Below are 19,663 nucleotides of genomic sequence, written 5' to 3' on the forward strand. Positions count from 1 at the left end.
GGAAAGCTGACAGTAGAACTATAAAGTGCCCTAAAAATGTCAAGTGCTGAGTAAATACAGCTTTTAGTAGATACACTCTAGGACCTGTGAACAAGAGCTTTGACTTTAAGGAGATAAGAATCACTCTCTTGAGGTCCTTCTCACATTTCCAAACACATTTAGAAAAAAAAAAAACACATGAATTTCCCTTCATGTTTTCTGTTTATTTTACTTTCCATTTTCATCAAACTTGAGCTCTTTCAAAAACTCCAAGACAACCCCTTTTATGTGCCAACATATAAATGAAGAAATCAAATTAGAAACCCATAGTTCCTAACTCCCTTCTAGCTCTAACTGGTAATGATTAGAAGTGCCAAAGTTTTCATGAGAAACTTGTTTCCATAAGATTTCATACCTAATACTGTGGATTCAGGAGGTTTCAAATCGAGCTGGGACTGACATAACTTGTGGATGTCCTTCCAGCCAAACACTAAGTCCCTCCAAGTTCAAACTTCAATATCCTAGGAATATAAACTACGACAATCTAAGTGAAACACAACTCAAGACAACCCATATATAACAAGGGCTTGCTATTTTAAAAAAGGGCTATTTTTTAATGGTACACAGATGTGCTAAAATGTAAGCTAATTCCTACCTCCATTCATGAATAAGGCAAAGAAAAGTGTGTTTCAACTAAGATCCTTTTATATCAGACTGGTTTTGAGCTCTTTTATTTTTGTTAACCATTTCTTTTCTTTTTTTTTTTTTTTAAGATTTTATTTATTTATTTGACAGAGAGAGAGACAGCCAGCGAGAGAGGGAACACAAGCAGGGGGAGTGGGAGAGGAAGAAGCAGGCTCGTAGCGGAGGAGCCTGATGTGGGACTCGATCCCAGAACGCCGGGATCACGCCCCGAGCCGAAGGCAGACACTTAACCTCTGTGCCACCCAGGCGCCCCTACCATTTCTTAATTATAAAAATGAAGAGAACAAATATTTCTGACCTCTACAGAATTTTAAAATATCTCAACTAATCTAAGAAACACTAAAAAAACAAGCTGACATATTTAAACCATCAAAGCAAAGAAGAAACTACATGAATGGGAAGAGAAATTCAAATAACCATACACTGTTCTCCTGTTCTGGGGCAAAAACAATCTAATAAATCTACTGTAAACATACTCTTCATGAAGGATGGTACTTATTAATTATTAAGAGAGTCATAATCATGGAGACACCAGCGGGGAGAAGCTAGTTAATTTACAGGAGAAAAAAATGAATTTGGTGTCTCTGAAGCCCCAGAGGACATTTGGTTTTCACTCTGTGAGGGCTGCAGCTGCTCCTAAGTTAACAGGGGGAAGGCGGTGAGCCTGCGGAGCGGCTCTCGATGGATGGAGCTGTGACAGACACAAGTACGGCGGCAGGCACCGTGTGGGTTCTCAAAATATACTAATTCATGATGTCAATTCCTCTCACGACGGTGGTGCTTGGAAACTGCTAAACAGTGTAAAAAAGCATTTATTGTAGATAAGAAAATGTATACCAGACAAATATGTGCCTTTCGGCAATCATGAAAAGGCACAAAATACCATGAGAATTTTGAAATTTGATGCCCCCTAGTAGTCAAAGCATAGCACTATAAAAGAAATAAGCATTGATATCAGTATAGCAATCATAATACACTGTACTTTGAATCAATAATACCCACTACAGTTAGAATTCAATAAAAGGAAAGTCTGATTAGGCTCCAGGATTTTAATGCTGTGAATTCTAGAGTCAGAGATTCGGGGAACAAAGAAGGGAATTGGATTGGGTACTTCCTCTGGGTGGTGCTTAGAGCTTCCCGATGGAAGTCTACCTTAAAAAAAAATTGTTTTTCCAAGCATGGAACAGAGGGGAGTAGGCCTACAAAGTCTTTCAGCAGGAACGCTTGCGAGACTTCAGCCCACTCGGGCCTCTTCCTGCCTCCTGCTTCAAAACTGAGCAGCAGAATAAAAAAACCTAGTAAGTGTATGCCAGAAGCAAATGATCAAATCACATGGGACACACTGTGTCTCAATCTGGCCACTATATTCTAAGTAAAAAGTGAAAATCTGGAGCTGATCCAGAGATGGGTATTCAGAGGAATAGGATTCCAGAAAACATGCTGCATAAAAAACGATGATAGCCTCAAGAAGTTGTTGGGAGACCTATCTCCAAATATGTGAAATCTGTCAGAGGGAAGAAAGACTAACTTGTTCTGTGTAGTTTCCGAGGGCAAGGGCAGACCCCTCGGATAGAGGCTGTGGCAGGGAAAATTTGTGTTTCTATCAGGAATGCCTTCAGAGATAGGAGTTCCTGTTCTAGGAAGCATTCAAGTAGCCCACAGATGACCCCTTGTAAGAAATAAGAGGCAGTATTGGACTAGATGGTATTCAAAGTTCTAACACTAAACTGCAATGATTAAGACCCAATTATCAAAATTTCTGGCCCTCTAATAAGGTCTTCTTGATACATTCCCCCCAAAAAACATTATAATAAAGAGTTCCAGGGGCGCCTGGGTGGCTCAGTCGGTTAAGCATCTGACTCTTGATTTCGGCTCAGGTCATGATCTCAGGGTTCTCAGGGTTGTGGGACTGAGCCCTGCCTCAGGCTCTGCACTCCGTGGAGTCTGCCTGAGATTCTCTCTCCCTCTCCCTCGCACTGCATGCTTGCACTATCTCTAAAATAAATAAATAATCTTAAAAAAAGAAAAAGGAGTTCCAGGACTTAAAAAGAAAGGTGGCTTTATAATTATATTAAGGTACAAAAATTAAAATTTTAAAAAGAATAAATAAGTCATATGTATAAATTAGACAATCTGGAAATGGAGTAGGAGGTCATTTTGTGTTAAGGAATGAATTTCAATGCTGGTGACTTTTCTAGGATTGGCAAGTAAGCTGAAAGTGTTTAGGACCAACAAAGTACCAGGGTCAAAATTATTGTCCATAGACTGCTTCTGTGCCACCATTAAAAGCTCTCACAAAACACCTGGCTGATCAGTGCTCCGAACCTTATTTTCCTTAGGGCTCAATTTGGGTTGGCTGCATTTTTTGTCATATATCTATAAGAACTGAAGTATTTATAATCTTCGTTAAATGTTTAAGAGGTTGAGTTGGACTTATAATCAAATATCCCTTTGTCATTCTTAAGAAAAATATGAAAATCAATTTTGGATTAAACAAATTTGACTTTGAAAATTACATTCCTTGGTACAAAATAACATAAGAATTTGAAAATCTGATTCCCCTTCACTGACAACAAAGCCATTTTCTCAATGAGTTTCAATGGAATGATGTGGTCTGATGTTTCTGCAAGAGCAGCCAAATGTCACCCAGCATTACTAACACTAGAATGGGACAGAGAATACATGCCTGTTATTTCTTCCTAATTTTTGGATACATTATTTGTTTTAGTTTGATAGTTTTTACCACTCACTAGAGAGTTTCTGGGAGAAAAAGAAAACAGAAAGGGATATCACCTGATTCTTATAAAGAGTTGTTTACCAACTAAACACATCCAACTTTAATAGAGCTGTCACAGGCCAAAATGTCAACTAAAAGTCATGGGGCCAAAAATACAGCAAATTGTGGAATTCTAGACTGTGTCTCACATGGATAAAAACTAAATGTGTCACCTAACTATAATGCTCATTATATCTGCACTAAGATTTCTGAAGCCCTAACTTTTTTCTTATCCATAAAGCCAGTTCCTCAAAGACCACCATCAATTTATTTCGGTCACAGGAAAGCACAAAAGTGTGATTCTGCAGAAGACAGTAAGCACAAATGGAGCAGAAGTATCGAAATGAGTCACACTCATTAAAACCCCAAAATCTAACTTATTCAACAAATATATACTTCGTTCCTACTAGGGGCAAGGCTCATGAATTACCTGTCTTTGTATCCCTACCACCTAGTATTGTATCAAGCACACATTAGGGTCATAACATTTTTTTCCAATATTGAATGAATATACTAATTAATTATAGAATACTGTTTTTAAAAAAAGGATATCAAAGAACATCCTGCTTAAGTGTCATCTAAATAAAGTGTAGAAAGTGTCATAAGTGTTGACGTTACCTGGAATTTATTTATTTAACTGACAATAACAATCAGGAGACATATTAAAAAAGAATCTCGGGGCACCTGGGTGGTTCAGGCCATGATCTCAGGGTCATGAGATCAAGCCCCACTGTGGCTAGGCATAGAGCCTGCTTGAGATTCTCTCTTTCCCTTTGCCCCTCCTTTCTCTCTTTCTCTCCCTCTCTCTCTCTCTCTCTATATATATAAATAAAAATAAATTAAAATAAAGAATCTTACCATTACATCAATTCATGTGAGGGTCAAAACTGTTACTTATTCTAATAGGGAGAAAAGAGGAAATTAAGTAGTTCCTTAAGAAAGACATTTTCATGCCAATTACATACATCAGCCAGCCACACTATATTTGACTATATATCAAAGTATCAATAAATTTTGCCTAATTCAGAGGTTCTCCAGCTTTGAGTTTTACTACTAACCACAATCAACTACTAATCACAATCCTGCTCTAAGCTACTGCTTTCATTTTACCCGTGCATATGCAGGGATGGTATGCATATGCTCACCTGTTGGTATGGCACTCTGGAAGAGCATTTCAGGCTCATGCCCTGAGCCATCTGCAACAGAAGATCATGGATGGTGCGTGATGCTCCTACAGGAAGCTCTGATACCAACAGCCTTTGACCAAATACTTGAGGCTGACATAATAGACCAGTAACTGAATGGGGTAACAGTCTGATGCACCCCTCTAAAAAGACTGGGGAGCGCAAAGCAGACAGGCAGTGGAGTGCTGGTATTCCATTCATATTCTCCTTGGCATTAGGGCTCTCTGGACAGTGCCTGATATGCAAATTAAATTCCTGATAGACGGGCTAACAAAGACAAACTCTTTTACCTTAAGTGCTCATACTGATGGATTGCCACTAGCCTCCTATGAGAGAAAGAATAGATAACTGACCCTGGTCTTGGCCAAGGTAATGACTGACTGAACTAGGGGAATAGAAGTGTAAGGGAGAGAGATTGGAGCAGGATAATTGAGGGGACTATAACAAGTTTAATTTGATTAAAAAAAAAACTTGGAGAGGCAAATGAGATAAGTATCATCTTTTGTCACACAAGATCTAGAGCAGACCTGGCATAAAGATGGAGACAATAATTAATTTTTTGAAATTTCTAAGTCCGGATCATTGCTATAAGCTCTAGCTTAAAATGGAGAATTCAATTAATTGAGGAGATGGAGTCAGCAAACTCTCTTTAAAATTACAGAACACTCAAGCTTAAAAATACGTTGTCTGCTAGCTGAGCACTTCTTTTAGGGGTGTGGTAACTAAAGTCCGCAGTTAGCTCTCAAAGGGTGCACTGTTAGTTAATGGCAGTGCCAGCACTGGCATCTACAGCTTCCGGGTTCTCACATCTGTGCTTTGTCCACAAAATGCAGCATTCATCAAGGGTGGAGTACTGAGTCTGCGTCCAGCCTTGTGCTAATTGATGAGAGGAATCCTATAGAAGTAAAACAGTTTTCTAGCAGTTTACAGTCTGAATTGACTCACCGACAAATTTTTAGGAATGAGAGTGCAAAAGAGAAATGGCTGGGCAACTTAAAGGAAAAGAGGATATTTTGTGTGACAAGGGCACTGTCATCCAGCACTAGCATTTTTGAGATTTCAGCGGTTTCATGTGAATGGCTCACGTGAGCAAGGAAGTAGTAACAGTTGGCTTGATTCTTGTCACAGCAATCGAGGATTGTCTGATTTATTCCATTTAAGCATACAAGTTGTAATTGTAGAATACAATATATAAGCATAAGAATCTATAAACCTATCGGTTTCTGTCTGCAGAGACCACCCTCCTAAATGATAGCTTAAATCCAAACATATGTTGGCAAATGAGAGAGCAAAAAAGATGTTCTTATTACTCATGCATGTATGAATTTGTGTACATATTGCTATTATTTAGCTGTAAATATAAAGTGAGTAGGAGAGATGACAGTCTGAAAGCCTACACACCTCAACATTGCTCCTTAGAAATCACATATATTTTCTCTTCTCTGTTTATTTTATGAATGCTATACACAATTCTACACTATGCTGAGAAACCTCTTCACAGGAATTGTAATCAGAATGCTATCATTATTCTATTTTCACATGCTCATGACTTTCTCAGCAGCATTTATCAACACTGAGAAATTACCTGCCTGGGCTCTTATAAGGGGAAAATTCCTTTAAGTCTGAAGAGCTGTTATCAATTTGGGAGTTCTTGCTGGAAGAAAAAAGTGATGCCTACATAGGCAGTTGAAATGATATCTATTCATCTTAAGGTTGAAACGAGTTTATTTTGCAAATTACAACTTACAATTGCTTCACAAATTTTCTACTTTTCACCTGCTATGTCTATATAATTTCAGACTTTGGCAAGTAGGAGAGATTAAAGGGGTGATAATTCCCAAGATGTGAACCAAAAAAAAAAAAAAAAGAGAGAGAGAGAGAAAGAGAAAGAAAGACAGGTCTAATGAATTAATAACTAAGAAGGAAAAATCTCAATAGAGTAGAAGAAATTGTCCTCAAAGACATTTATCCAAGGCATCTGGCCTACACAAAACACATACCACTGAAGAGGTGGATTAAGTAAGCATGTTTCCCCGTGTGTGAACTGGTGTTACAAGCTCAAATATCTTCGGGGATGGGCAGTTAATCTGAACGTACAGAGCAGCCAAGTGTTAGACAATAGAGAGTTATGAGGACAATAACTACCTGCAAAGTACAGGTTCCATCTAAGGCCTCAAGTATATGCGTGTGTGTGCGCGTGTGTGTGTGTGTGTTTACAAACTATGGTCTAAACAAAGAATGGCTGTAGGCTGAATTCTGCCTGTTGACCACCATTTTGCGATGCCTGTTTTAGACACATTAAGTTGAATACTTCTTTCTACATTTCACTTTGTTAAATTTTTTCGTTCCTTGGGCCAGCTAGTTTGAGACATCTCATTATTGCTGTGGTCTCAGTGTTGTGTCCCCCTCAAATTCTTATGTTGAGATCCTAACCCCCCAAAAAGATTGTATTAGGAGGTGGGGACTTCAGGGGGTGCTTAGGTCATAAGGGTGGAGCCTTCACGAATAAGATTAGTGTTTTTATAAAAGAGGCCCTACGGAGAGCCCTGACCCTTCCTCCATGCTTGGACGCAGTGAAAAGGCACTGGCTATGAGCCAGGAGGAGGGCCCTCACCCAACCCTGCTGGTACCTGATCTTGGACTTCCCAGCCTCCAGAACCATGAGAAATAAATTTCTGTGGTTAATAAGCCACCTAGTCTATTGCATTTTGTTATAGAAGCCCAAACACACTAAAAACAATGATCAATCCTTCCTTTTATTTTCATTTTTATAAGAAAAGTCAATTTTTATAAGAAAAAGTCAAAAAATTTCCTAGGTGTGAATATATTATGTTTCATTCTGTAGGAATTGAAAGAAAGGAATTTCAGCAACTGCACTGCATATCTTCTAAAGTCTTTCCACTCCTTCCACACAAAACACAAGGGGAGAAATCTCATGAGATTTCAGCTGCAAAGAGCAGCTCATTGATAAAAATCGGGTATAATCAAGATTACCTAAGAAATACTGACATCCTAAACACTGAGAATTGAACTGCAAAGCAAAGGATTATCTTAGTTTCACTCTCAGGTAAAAAAACAAAACACCATTAAGTAAATGTTGGTCTTATCTTGTAGTCTCTCCATGAACCACAGTTTTGACTTTACGTTCACCCAAGCATATTAACGGGAGACAGGATGTCTGCACCACCCAGCTCAATTATCTGTTTTTCTGTTCTACGGCATTCGTCATTATGGGAAGGAAATTTTGGCTCAGATGACGCTCCTATCTTATACCAATACTGGTGTAACAACACAGTTTAAGTTTACTCCCACAGCCCATAATTCAACTACTAAATTATCACATGTACAGCTCATGAACTAGAAATTCTACATCATAATTCCTTGCTAATATGAAGAGTTTTTGCTTATGTACTTTAAAACTATGGATTTAAAATATCTTTTTCTTATTCATGCATTTTTAGATACTAGAATACATCCCACTTTTCCCCTCGGTGCAATAAGAATTATGATAGAATTTATGACAGAATTATGTGAGCAAAATCCTTGGAAGGCTCTTCAAAGCTGGACTTTAATTAGGTTAAAAATACATAATACGCACAAATGGAAATCAAATTTTAAATGTACAAAATTGTATTGTGAAAGCTGAGTTACAGGTGACTTTTTCATTCTGTAACATTGTATTATTGTTGATACAGTATTAATTCAGTGAAAGTTATTTAAAACTCAGGTACTTACCGTGGTTGGAAAATAACGGCTAGTTTTGAATTTTTTCAGAGCCATGGAAGAGGTGTAGGTGCCCAAGAAGAGGATGAAAGACATGAGTGTGATATCAGGAACAAAATCACAGTTGTTCCCCACGAGCTTTCCTCCATATTTCAAACACTTCTTCGTTGACAAAAACGCCCAGTCAAAGGTAGCATTATGGTACTAAAGAAGAAAAACACAAAAAAATTTCTAGAGAACACCAACACATCAAAAGCAGCATTTGCTATTTGATGGGCTATGTAGGGATTAGGCTAAAAGTCTCTGCCGAACAGCTGGCGGGTAACCACTGGAGGGTGAAACTTGATGAAGTGTTAATGGAATAACAGGTAAAGAGGCCAGGAGGCTAGCAATTATTGAAAATACAATGGAAATGTTGCAATCTGTTACCAAGTTTGAGCTACAGTCCTACAATCCTCCATTTGTTCAACAGAAACAAACCACAAAGTCCTTCTTTCCTGTCAGCTTTCCTGAGAGTAAACTGAGACACACTAATATCCAAAATGCAAGACTCTCTGAAACACCTTTGTTGTTCAAAAAGTACTTACTTTTGCAGTGCATGGCTTCTTTGGATTCAAGCTGATGGCCTGCAGTCAATGCTCTCTAAAAGTTTTATTGGGCTAACCATGAATTTACCCAGCACTTTCACAAAAGAGCTATTTCTTTACTAAACAACCAGAGACTAGTGGTTTAAGGAATTAAACTGTAAAAATGCTGATGGTCCCTGCTTTTTCAATTGCATATCCTGATAAAATATAGCTTTTTTTCTTGTTGACTCCAGGTCAGCTTCATGAATAGCCAGTATTGGATTATGCTGGAATGGGCTACGGAGTTGTGTGGGGGATATCTAATCTATCCCTATGTTACATGACCTCAAGCTCATGGGTCAATTTTCAAATTTTCTTCTATCTCATGAATTGCTATTGTGTTGTCAGTACTTCTTTTTTTTTTTTAAGATTTTATTTATTTATGTGACAGAGAGACAGCCAGCGACAGAGGGAACACAGCAGGGGAGTGGGAGAGGAAGAAGCAGGCTCCCAGTGGAGGAGCCCGATGTGGGACTCGATCCCGGAACGCCGGGATCATGCCCTGAGCTGAAGGCAGATGCTTAACGACTGCGCTACCCAGGCGCCCCGTGTTGTCAGTACTTCTTGATAGCAGCTAACTCCTGTTCCTATTTTCTGTTTCTAATATGCAGGAGAATCTTTTTGCTAACACAATGGATAAGGCCAGGGTACTCATCCCCTAGCTGCTCAGAGTTTTAGCTGCCTCCTTCTCTAGAGAACTGCCTTCAGTCACATAAGAGCTACCTCACCTAAAATGTTATGCCCTCTTGCAGCCACTTACAGACAACACTAATGGGGTGCTGACTACAATTCCCCTAAATATGTTGAAAATCATATGTGATGGTGTTTGGGAAGTGATTTGGTCATGAGAACGGGGCCTACATGAATGAGATTCAAGTCTTTATAAAACAGAACCCAGAGAGCTCCCTTGTCTCATCTTCTCATCTAACATATGAAGACACAATGAGAAGAAGCCTGTCTATGAACCAGGAAGTGGGTCCTCATCAGACACTGAAACTGTGAGTGCCATGATCTTGGATTTTCTCTTGGGTCCAGGGCTAATGAGTACGTCATGTGCTAACAGAAGAGTTATTTGAGAATACCTTGTAAATAAATATGGAAAGATAAATTTCTCCTGTCCTTTGGGGCAAGAGTTCTACCTCACAACAAACACATCATCAATATTCTGTACTATTCAATGAATTCTCTTGATGTAAGTAACCTAATCATAAAAGAAGATACACATGCAAAAGAAGGATTTCTGACCAGAAAGAGTTCATATTTTTATAGAGCTCAAAAGGTAAAGTGCTTACCTAAATCAATAAAAAAAATAAAATCTAGATTTTTCCCTGAAATTTTTCTGTATTAGTTTCAACTTATAAACAGCTGAATTACATAATTATTCTTTTATCAAACTCTTCTGAGAGGTGATTAATCATGTCTCATCTTGTTTTTCAGATTTCTGCATATGGATGTTTTTAGCAGAACACATTTGAAGTTTAGAGGTCATAATAGGTAACAGATCTCTTTGTTTTCAGATCAGCAAAAATTTACCATATCACTTCAGCACTTCAGTATCAGCAGATTCCTTCTTAATAACCCAAAGAAGTAAACTGTGTTAAGACAATCCCAACAGGCAATTTTTATTGATTTTCTTACAGAGATTCAGGATGAGGCAAAAAAACAATACACATGTACATAAAAATGATAGATATGTTTTCTCATTTACATCAGCCTAAAATGCCAATATCACTATTTTGTAAGCCTCAAATGATTTTTTGTATTGTCATACAGACAATTTAGCTTCCAAACCATCTAAGGGCTTTAATATAAATACTTCAGGCAGCATGCATAGACATCTCAGAATATATATACATGAAGTTTCCCACTCCCATAAAAATTTAACTCTAGCAAATAAATAATTCTATTTAAATATCACTGAAGAGGCATCTATATTGTTTGTGTTATTTCAGTGTTATTATTCCATATAAGCTGATACCAACGAAGATTAGCTTCATTGGACTTCAGGCAGCATTCATATCACAAACAAACATTAAGACGAAACATGGTTCATCTATTAATGGTGTATATATGTAGATATGAAAAAGTAGAGTTTTAGATAATTAGCTAATAATTTAATTGTCACAGATATAATTTATGTAATTTTTACCCCAATATATCTTATTTTGTTATCTATGGAACTTTTGAGTACAAATGGTATTTTTTACTTCAGAGATCCATTTTGTTTTGCCTATGTAAAGGAAACATAAAAAAAGAAACTGTACAGATTTCAGTTACCACTTGCTGTAACCCAATAGTTTTCAAATTTTAATTATCAGTGAAATATCTCTTCATGTAAACTTTACCTAAAACCCCAATATTTAAAACTCATAAAACTGAGCTATTCTGTGCTACGTAGTTAAGAGGCATTGAGCTTCTCTCTCTCAATATCCCTGATCCACCTCAAGGCAGGTGCTGAGTTACCTCTCTGGAATCCTAGCTTAGTCTGAGGGGAACACTGCTTTAAAAACAATGCTGTCTTATTAAAAGTTATCTGTATCAGGGGCACCTGGGTGGGTCAGTCAGTTAAGCGTCTGCCTTCAGCTCGGCTCATGATCTCGGGTCCTGGGATCGAGCCCTGCATCAAGGCAGCCTGTTTCTCCCTCTCCCTCTGTCCCTCTTCACCCCCCACCTGTGCTTTCTTTCTCTCTCTATCAAATAAATAAATAAAATCTTTTTAAAAAATAAATAAAAGTTATCTATATCTATCACGTATAAGTTATCTAAAATTGCCATGAGTCGTTTAATCCAAAACTGAACAAACTATATCCTGCAGGCCAAATTCAGCCTGGCCCCTGTTTTCATAAATAAGGTTTTATTGAAAAACAATCATGCTCATTTCTTTACATAACATTCATCACTGTATTTGTGCCATAACTACAGTGTTGCGTAATTTCAACAAAGACCAGATATCTGACCCATAAATCCTAAAATACATACTCTCTGGTCCTTTACAGAAAAAGTTTGTCTGTCCTGGTTTAATTTCTTGTCTAAGACTCCTATATTACTTTCTATTATCCATTTAAATAAAATTTTCATGCTTCATAAATACTAGTACATTATATATTTTTGTTTGATGACCTTTCATACTTACATTATTATTTCATGGATAGTGTTTTTGATACTGGTTGATTCACTGTAAACAGTTTTGGTTTTGAGTATTTGTATTTGCAAATTGTAGTAAGTCATAGAAAAAGCAAAAAGATGTAAATGATTCCTTCCCAGGTTCATACCACTCCCAAAGAATTCATCTGAAGTAAATACTGAAAATATACCAAAACAGCAGACTGGGAAAATACCGTCTTGAGCTTCGATCTCAGCTCTACCACTGTTTACTTGGAAAACAGAAAAAAAAGTAACTTCACTTTCCTGTGCAAGTGCCAATAGGACTTTTCACTTACATGGCTGAAAAAGAGGACCATGAAGGTCACCACTATCACAGTACAGAATAGTACTCTTCACATGTAAACCCCTCTGATTATCACTCAGTACATCATGGTAGAAAATGTACAACCAAGTAACACTGGCTCCTAAAAGAGGGCAGTTCTGGGTTGGACATATCTAGCATAGATGTTAAGTGACCTGAAGGAAGAAATCCCTGGGTGCCCTGAAATACCACATTAAGACACTGTGTGTGTGAGTGTGTATCTGGGAAAAGCAACCACAGATTTCATTAGAACCTCAAAGAAAGCAGTGATGCGAAGAAGCTTTAGAAGCACTGCTCTGGTGCTGTCGTGAGATTATTCTGTCCTCATAGTACGACATTCTCCTTGTATGTCAACCACACTCCAGTTTTCATTTACTCTAAGAGCAAATTCATGATCACAAGACTAACAATGATTTGTTAACTCATCAGCAAATGTTCTCCAAACAAAACAAAATCTCTTTTGTAACTACTTCTTGGTAAGTTATATGCCTGTTTGAATCCTCGTGGGCATTTTAAATTTAATATGTCCAAAACTAACTTCTAATCCCTTCTTAAATCCTGTCCCCTAGGATCTTGCCCATCTCTGTTAACCGCAACTTCATCCTTCTGGATTCAAAAACAGAAAACCTTGAAGTCATTGTTAATTCCTCTCTTTCTCACATGGCACATTATGGCAAAAATGATCTCAAAATACATCCAAAATTAGGGGTGCCTGGCTGGCTCAGTTGGTAGAACATGTGACTCTTGATCTCAGGGTTGTAGGTTCGAGCTCTAGCTGGGTATAGAGTTTACTTAAAAATAAAATTAAAAAAAAAAATCACATCCCAAATTGAACTACATTTCACCCATAACCACTGCTACTACCTTTACTCAAGCCACCATTCTCTCCCCTGGGCTTAATTCGGGAGGATTTTATCTCACAGCTTCTGTCCTTTATACCTTATAGGTGATTCTTTCTTCTCTATGGCTTTGATCTTTATTTCCTACGCAGAATTATATACATCATAATTTACTACTCATGTCAAAAGTTTAAGAGCAAAACAAAAGGGAACATAATCTCAGAAGACCCCTCTATCTGTCAGAACTCTCAGAGCACATTATCTCTATTTCTCATGATGCTTAGAACTTTCCATTGCAAGAATACTGTGGCTCTGCTGCACAGAGAGATGTCTAATGCGTCTGGAGACCTGGATCTAGAAGAGATGTCAGATGTGAAGACATCAACTTAGGGGAAGGAAAAGAGTGTAAAACATCTAAAGTACCCACAACAAAGTGAAGATACCACAAAAGATTATGTATATGCCACGAGAATGATGGGTAAAAGGAAAGGTACATGAGAACATTGAAAATCAAGTTAGGAGGAAAGGGTCATATGTGGAGGAGAGCTGAGAGGGTCTAGTGTTGCAAAGACGTTGAGGGATGAAGACAGCTAAATCCATTGTTTGTTTTTTTGTTTTCTCTTACATTTAACACGTTCACAACTAACTCCTAATACTGAATACTCCTAATATTAAACACTGGAGGGAGATTCAAAGTAGAGAACTGAGTTGAGGATGAAAGGATGAAAGTTTAGGATGAAAAAATGGAAAAGGCTATCCCAGACTATTTTTTTCAAGAAATACAGTAGCAAAAGGATAGGCTAGAGCATGTAAGCACTACAAGATCAAGCAAGTTCTTTAGGGCTGATTAAGACTTCTGCAGTGTTTGTGGTGGATGAGAAAGAACCCAGCTATGGCAATGGAAGGAAGGAGAGCATCCTAGAAAAAAAACGAGAATGGGGAAAGGAAGGTGAAAGATTAAGTGAGAGAAAGTCTGACTACGGCTTTGGCAACTCTTTACACCAGGGATGGGTAAAGGCTAGAAATGACAGAAGTATGGAGCCTGCAGACCAAAGGGACTGTGAGTCACTAAAAAATAAGAAAGACAAACTGACCAAGACAGAAGCAAGGTTTAACTTACGATACATCGGGCTACCAAAGAAATTTTAGTTAACTAAAATCATTCATCAAGATTCAACTGTTTGACATATTCAAAGAAGATATCTACTGATTTATCTACCCTTTTTATCTGGAGAAAAAATTGAAGTAAAATAAACTTTAAACTTAAAGTTGTCAGATAAAGGAAGGAGTTAAGATGGCGGAGTAGTCAGGGACCCTAGGCTTGCCTGGTCCCTCAAACACAGCCAGATCAACATCAAATCATTTTCAACAACTAAGAAATTAATCTGAGGATTAAGAAAAGAATCTGCACAATTGGAGGGAGAGAACGTGGCAGATGTGAGGTTTGGAGCTGTGAATTGGGGGAGAGAAAAGCTGTGGTGCCACGAAGTGTAAGGAGTGCTTTTCATGGAGCAAAGTCAGAGAGAGAGGGAGAGAGCAGGAGAGAGAGCAGCGCATAGGGTTTGCACAACATGCTATGGTGAGGGGATCTCCTGGGTTGCCCTGGGAGAGATCATGCCCCTTCTTTTTTTTTTTTTTTTTTAATTTTATTTATTTATTTGAGAGAGAGCAGGAGTGAGAGCGAGAGAGAGAGCATAAGCAGGGGGAAAGGGCAGAGGGAGAAGCTGAGTCCCTGCTAAGCAGGGAGCCTGATGTGGGACTCGATCCCAGGACCCTAGGATCATGACGTGAGCTGAAAGCAGTCTCTTAATAACCAACTGAGCCACCCAGGTGCCCTGATCATGCCCCTTCCTGGAGTACATTTGGAAGAGAGTATATTGCCTCTCCAAGGACAAAGGGCCTGCTGGGAGCCTTTGAGCATCCATTCAACAGCAGGAGACAGAGGCACGCAAAGAGAGCAGATAACCTGGTCCCAGCTTTTCACTGATCATCACAATAGACTCCAGCCACTGTGTGTGCCCACCATGGGGCTGTTTTTCTGGGAAAGAATGGTGTCAGGTGCAGCACTGTGAGGCTCTCCTCCAGGGCAGGCAAGTGGGTCCATGCCTTGCTGTGCCCTTTAAGATTTGGAGTTTTGAATCCCAGCCACTGGCCAGAGATAAAACACAGGAGAACTGTGGTGCCAGCCATGCCAACAGCCCGGGCATGGACAGGTTGAGGGCACGGATCTGAACAAAGTCTGGAACACAGGAGGGGAGACTGTTCCCCTTTCTGTAAGGGCCTCCTGATCAGCAGCAGCCACAGGTTCCCCTCCCCAGGGAAGAGAGGGTGGGGTGATGCCACTTCCACCCCTCCCCCCCACTGCCTACCAGCACAGTCAGACGTCAGAGAGAAACACAGCAGCTCCAGCAGAGGCTGGAGTTGCTTATACCAAACTCTGCCCTCCTGAGCCCAGCAGGGGCATCTTTACCAGGGCAGATCTGACTGTGAGCCTGCACATTGGGCCTCTTTCCCACGCCCCTCACATGTACCAAGTCTACTGATCACAGAGTGCTCCAAAATGTCAGCTTCAGTTCTGGTGAAAATAGGACCAGGATTTCTTTTTCTTTTTGTTCTTTTTTCTTTGATATCAGGATTATAGTTTTTTGTTCGTCTGTTTGCTTTATTTGTTCCTTTTCCTTTTGTCTTTTCTTAGATCGGGACTTTTTTTTTTTTTTAAAGATTTTATTTATTTATTTGACAGAGACAGCCAGCGAGAGAGGGAACACAAGCAGGGGGAGTGGGAGAGGAAGAAGCAGGCTCCGAGCGGAGGAGCCCGACGTGGGGCTCGATCCCATAATGCTGGGATCACGCCCCGTGCCGAAGGCAGACGCCCAACGACTGCGCCACCCAGGCACCCCTAAGTCAGGCTTATCTTAACAAGCAAATGAAAACACAGCGAGTTAAAGGCCCAAACACTCCTCAATGCAAGCAAGGAGGAACTCTATAGGGGACTGACCTGTGGGAAAGAACAGCCAAAACACAACAGTAGAGGGTATACAGCATGCACCAGACATGCTTCCTGAAGAGCCAGGCCCTGGACAGTATATGACCCCTTCTTAATATAGTATTACTCCCAGGAGCAGGAAACATAACAAGCTTTCATAATATGCAAAAGACAGAAACTTAGACATGATAACAACATGGAGGAATTCTCCCCAAAAGACAAATCAAGAGGAAATCACAGCCAGGGATTTATTCAAAACAGATATAAGAAATATATCCAAACAAGAATTTAGATCAACAGTCATAGGAATACTAGTTGGGCTTGAAAGAAGCATGGAAAACACCAGAGAAACCTGGGCTGCAGAGATAAAAGACCTAAAAACTAGTTAGGCCAAAAGAAAAAAATGCAATAACCAAAAAAGCAAAACCGACTGGATATAATCACAATGAGGATGAAAAGTAGAGGATCAAATAGGTGATATAGAAGATAAAATTATGGAAAATAATGAAGCTGAAAAGAAGAGGGAAAGAGAACTATTAGATCACATATATAGACTTGGGGAATTCAGCGATTACACAAAGCACAATAATATCTGTATTGTAGGAGTCCTAGAAAAAGAAGAGTGGGAATAAGAGGCAGAAGGTTTATTTGAACAAATTATGACTGAGAACTTCCCTAATCTGGGGAAGGAAACAGACATTCAAGTCCCAGAGGCACAGAGAATTCCCCTCAAAATCAACAAAAACAGGTCAACACCACAATGTATCATAGTGAAACCTGCAAAATACAAAGATAAAGACAGAATTCTGAAAGCACCTAGGGGAAAAAAGGCCTTCAACCTAACAAGGGTAGACACATAAGACTGGCAGCAGACCCATCCACAGGCCAGAAAGGAGTGGCAATGATATATTCAACACGATAAATGGGGAAAATATGTAGCCAAGAATACTTTATCCAGCAAGGCTGTCATTCAGAATAGAAGGAAAGACAAAGAGTTGTCAAGACAAATAAAAACCAAAGGAGTTTGGAAGCACCAAACCAGCGGTGCAAGAAATATTAAAGGGGACCCTTTGAGTGGCAAAGAGGGACCAATAGAAATAAAGACTAGAAAGGAACAGAGAAAATGTAGAGAAACAGTGACTTTACAGGTAATACAATGGCACTAAATTCATATCTATCAACAATTACTCTGAATGTAAATGGACTCAATGCTCCAATCAAAAGATAAAGGGTATCAGAGCGGATAAAAAACAAAAACAAAACAAAAAAACAAGACCCATAGATACGCTGCCAACAAGAGACTCATTTTAGACTCCCTGAAGACACCTCCAGATTGAAAGCAAGGCAGTGGAGAACCATCTATCATGCTAATAGACATCAAAAGAAAGCTGGAGTAGCCATACTTATATCAGACAAACTAGATTTTAAAACTAAAGACTGTAATAAGAGGTGAAGAAGGGCACTATATCATAGTAAAGGGATCTATCCAGCAAGAAGATCTAAAACTTGTAAATAGTTATGCCTCCAACTTGGGAGCAGCCACATATATAAATCGATTAATAACAAACTTAAACACATTGATAATAATACAATAATAACAGGGGACATTAACATCCCATTCACAGCAATGGACCATTTAAGCAGAAGATCAACAAGGAAACAAGGCCTTTGAATGACACACTGGACCAGACAGACTTAACAGACATATTCAAGTATTTCATCCTAAAGTGGGAGAATACACATTCTTTTCAAGTGCACATGGGATAATCTCCAGAATAGATCACATACTGGGGCACAAATCAGGCCTCAACAAGTACAAAAAGACTGAGCTCATACCACGTGTATTATCAGACCACAACGCTTTGAAACTTAAAGTCAAACACAAGAAAAAAATTTGGAAAAACCATAAATACACGGAGGTTAAAGAACGTCCTACTAAAGAATGAATGGGTTAACCAGGAAATTAAAGAAAAAATAAAAATAAATACATGGAAGCAAACAAAAATGAAAACATAACAGTTCAAAACCTTTGGGATGCAACAAAGGCAGTCATAAGAGGGAAGTATATAGAAATGCAGGAGTTCTTCAAGAAGCAAAAAAAGTCTGGGGCGCCTGGGTGGCGCAGTCATTAAGCATCCGCCTTTGGCTCAGGGCGTGATCCCGGCGTTCTGGGATCGAGCCCCACATCAGGCTCCTCTGCTAGGAGCCTACTTCTTCCTCTCCCACTCCCCTGCTTGTGTTCCCTCTCTCGCTGGCTGTCTCTCTCTGTCAAGTAAATAAATAAAAAAATAAAAAAAAAAGAAGCAAAAAAATTCTAAAGTATACAACCTAACCTTACACCTAAAGGATCTGGAAAAGAATAGCAAATAAAGCCTAAAACCAGAAGAAAAAAGGAAATAATTAAGATTAGAGAAGAAATAAATAGTAAAGAAAATTTTAAAAAGTAGAATAGATAAAAAAACTAGGAGCTGGTTCTTTGAAAGAATTAACAAAATTGATAAACCCCCAGCCAGACTTATCAAAAAGAAAAGAGAAAGGAGGGGCGCCTGGGTGGCACAGCGGTTAAGCGTCTGCCTTCAGCTCAGGGCATGATCCCGGCGTTATGGGATTGAGCCCCACATCAGGCTCCTCTGCTAGGAGCCTGCTTCTTCCTCTCCCACTCCCCCTTGCTTGTGTTCCCTCTCTTGCTGGCTGTCTCTATCTCTGTCGAATAAATAAATAAAATCTTTAAAAAAAAAAAAAAAAAGAAAGAAAAGAGAAAGGACTCAAATAAATAAAATCATGAATAAAAGAGATCACAACCAACCCTGCAAAAATACAATTATAAGAGAATATTATGAAAAATTATGTGCCAACAAATTATGCAATCTGGAAGAAATGGAAAATTCCTAGAAACATATAAACTACCAAAACTGAAACAGGAAGAAATAGAAAGTTTGAACAGACCCAGAACTAGCAAAGAAATTGAATCAGTAATAAAAAATCTCCCAACAACCAAGAGTCCAGGGTTCAATGGCTTCCCAGGGGAATTCTACTAAACATTTAAAGAAGATTTAATACCTATTCTTCTGACTCTGTTCCAAAAAATAGAAACACAAGGAAAATTTCCAAACTCTATGAGGCCAGCATTACCTTGATTCCAAAACCAGACAAAGACCCCACTAAATAGAATTACAGACTAATATCCCTGATGAACATGGATGCAAAAATCATCAACAAGATACTAGCAAATCGAACCCAGCAGTAGATTAAAAGGATTATTCACCATGATCAAGTAGGATTTATTCCTGGGCTGCAGGGGTGGTTCAATATCCACAAATCAAACAATGTGATACACCACATTAATAAAAGAAAGGAATAAGAACTGTATGATCCTCTC

The 19,663-nt window shown here is 38.9% G+C and overlaps 1 protein-coding gene across 7 annotated transcripts in view; it reads right to left on the reverse strand.

The window, feature by feature from the left end:
• Positions 1–19,663, reverse strand: part of SLC4A4 (solute carrier family 4 member 4) — a 349,367-nt gene that overhangs the window by 45,213 nt on the left and 284,491 nt on the right. For all 7 annotated transcript variants that reach the window (XM_045789287.2, XM_087864096.1, XM_087864093.1 and 4 more), the window contains one exon: positions 8,380–8,571. In XM_045789287.2, the coding sequence (XP_045645243.2) occupies positions 8,380–8,571 (192 nt within the window). The remainder of the gene's footprint in view (positions 1–8,379; positions 8,572–19,663) is intronic.

The sequence above is a fragment of the Ursus americanus genome, chromosome 8 (genome assembly GCF_024610735.1).
Source record: "Ursus americanus isolate L20-20 chromosome 8, mUrsAme1.1.p, whole genome shotgun sequence".
In the NCBI taxonomy this organism is placed as follows: Eukaryota; Metazoa; Chordata; class Mammalia; order Carnivora; family Ursidae; genus Ursus; species Ursus americanus.